Source organism: Sinocyclocheilus rhinocerous, unplaced genomic scaffold (genome assembly GCF_001515625.1).
Source record: "Sinocyclocheilus rhinocerous isolate Xijiao unplaced genomic scaffold, SAMN03320098_v1.1 scaffold234, whole genome shotgun sequence".
In the NCBI taxonomy this organism is placed as follows: Eukaryota; Metazoa; Chordata; class Actinopteri; order Cypriniformes; family Cyprinidae; genus Sinocyclocheilus; species Sinocyclocheilus rhinocerous.
This window is the reverse complement of record NW_015644337.1, coordinates 157,448-158,427: the sequence shown is the minus strand read 5'-3', so window position 1 is coordinate 158,427 and position 980 is coordinate 157,448. Positions and strand designations below refer to the sequence as shown.

Sequence of the window (980 nt, the reverse complement as noted above, 5' to 3'; positions counted from 1 at the left end):
CTCTCTCTCTCTCTCTCTCTCTCACACACACACACACACACACACACTCTCTCTCTCACACACATACAAATTAACTGGTAAGACTGTATCAGAGTAAGACAGCTTTTACTGAAATAAAATCAATAAATCAAAAAATCCAAAAGAGATTCTCATTCTCTCTCTCTCACACACACACACAGATAGACAGACAGACACACACACAAACACACGCTCACCAGGCCAATCACAATATTTGTTTATAAAACAATCACCTTTCCCCCTGCCTGCTGCCACGGCTACTATAAGATCAAAGGATCAAACACTCTCCCCAGGACTCGTTTTTAAGTCACCTACATCTTGGATGCCCTGGGGGTAAGCAGATAAACATCACATTTTCATTCTTGGGTGAACTATCCCTTTAACATCCTAATGATTTTTGGCATTAAAAAAAAATCAATAATTTTGACCCATACAATGTATTTTTGTCTATTGCTACAAATATACCCCAGCGACTTAAGACTGGTTTTGTGCTCCAGGGTCACAAATGATGTACGGTTAGGAATTATTTCACATACCTCACTCTCATGAAGGGGTTAAATGTGAACTCATCCGCCACCGTAGAGGGAATGGTTGGCTCTCTGTTATCATATTTTTCCCAAGCAGTGCAAGACAAGGTTATTCAAACACTTGCGCTATGATACTATTTGCAGCTAAAGTGAATACATGTTAAAGAAGAGTTAAACACCTTAGCCCATGTTAACTTTTTCTGGATGGCCTCGTTATTTGGCTCAACATGCCATGCGAACTTCAGATCATTGATGGTGTACTCGTGACCGCAGTATACACACTGAAACAAAAGCAAATTGTAACTTTAGAACGTGACTTTTGATGACCTAAAACATCTATTTCAGTAACTATGAAGATGTTTAAAGACTTCAATAAAGCAATAAGCCCCAAGAAGCCGTGGTTTACAGTGAATTTATAACAGCTAAGGGGGTTTT

At 39.2% G+C, this 980-nt stretch overlaps 1 protein-coding gene across 1 annotated transcript in view; it reads right to left on the bottom strand.

The window, feature by feature from the left end:
* Positions 1 to 980, bottom strand: part of LOC107758093 (hydroxyacylglutathione hydrolase, mitochondrial-like) — a 6,866-nt gene that overhangs the window by 2,669 nt on the left and 3,217 nt on the right. The window contains exons 4-5 of the mRNA XM_016575750.1: positions 723 to 826; positions 555 to 617 (exon numbers count right to left, since the gene is read on the bottom strand). Coding sequence (XP_016431236.1) covers positions 555 to 617; positions 723 to 826 — 167 coding nt within the window. The remainder of the gene's footprint in view (positions 1 to 554; positions 618 to 722; positions 827 to 980) is intronic.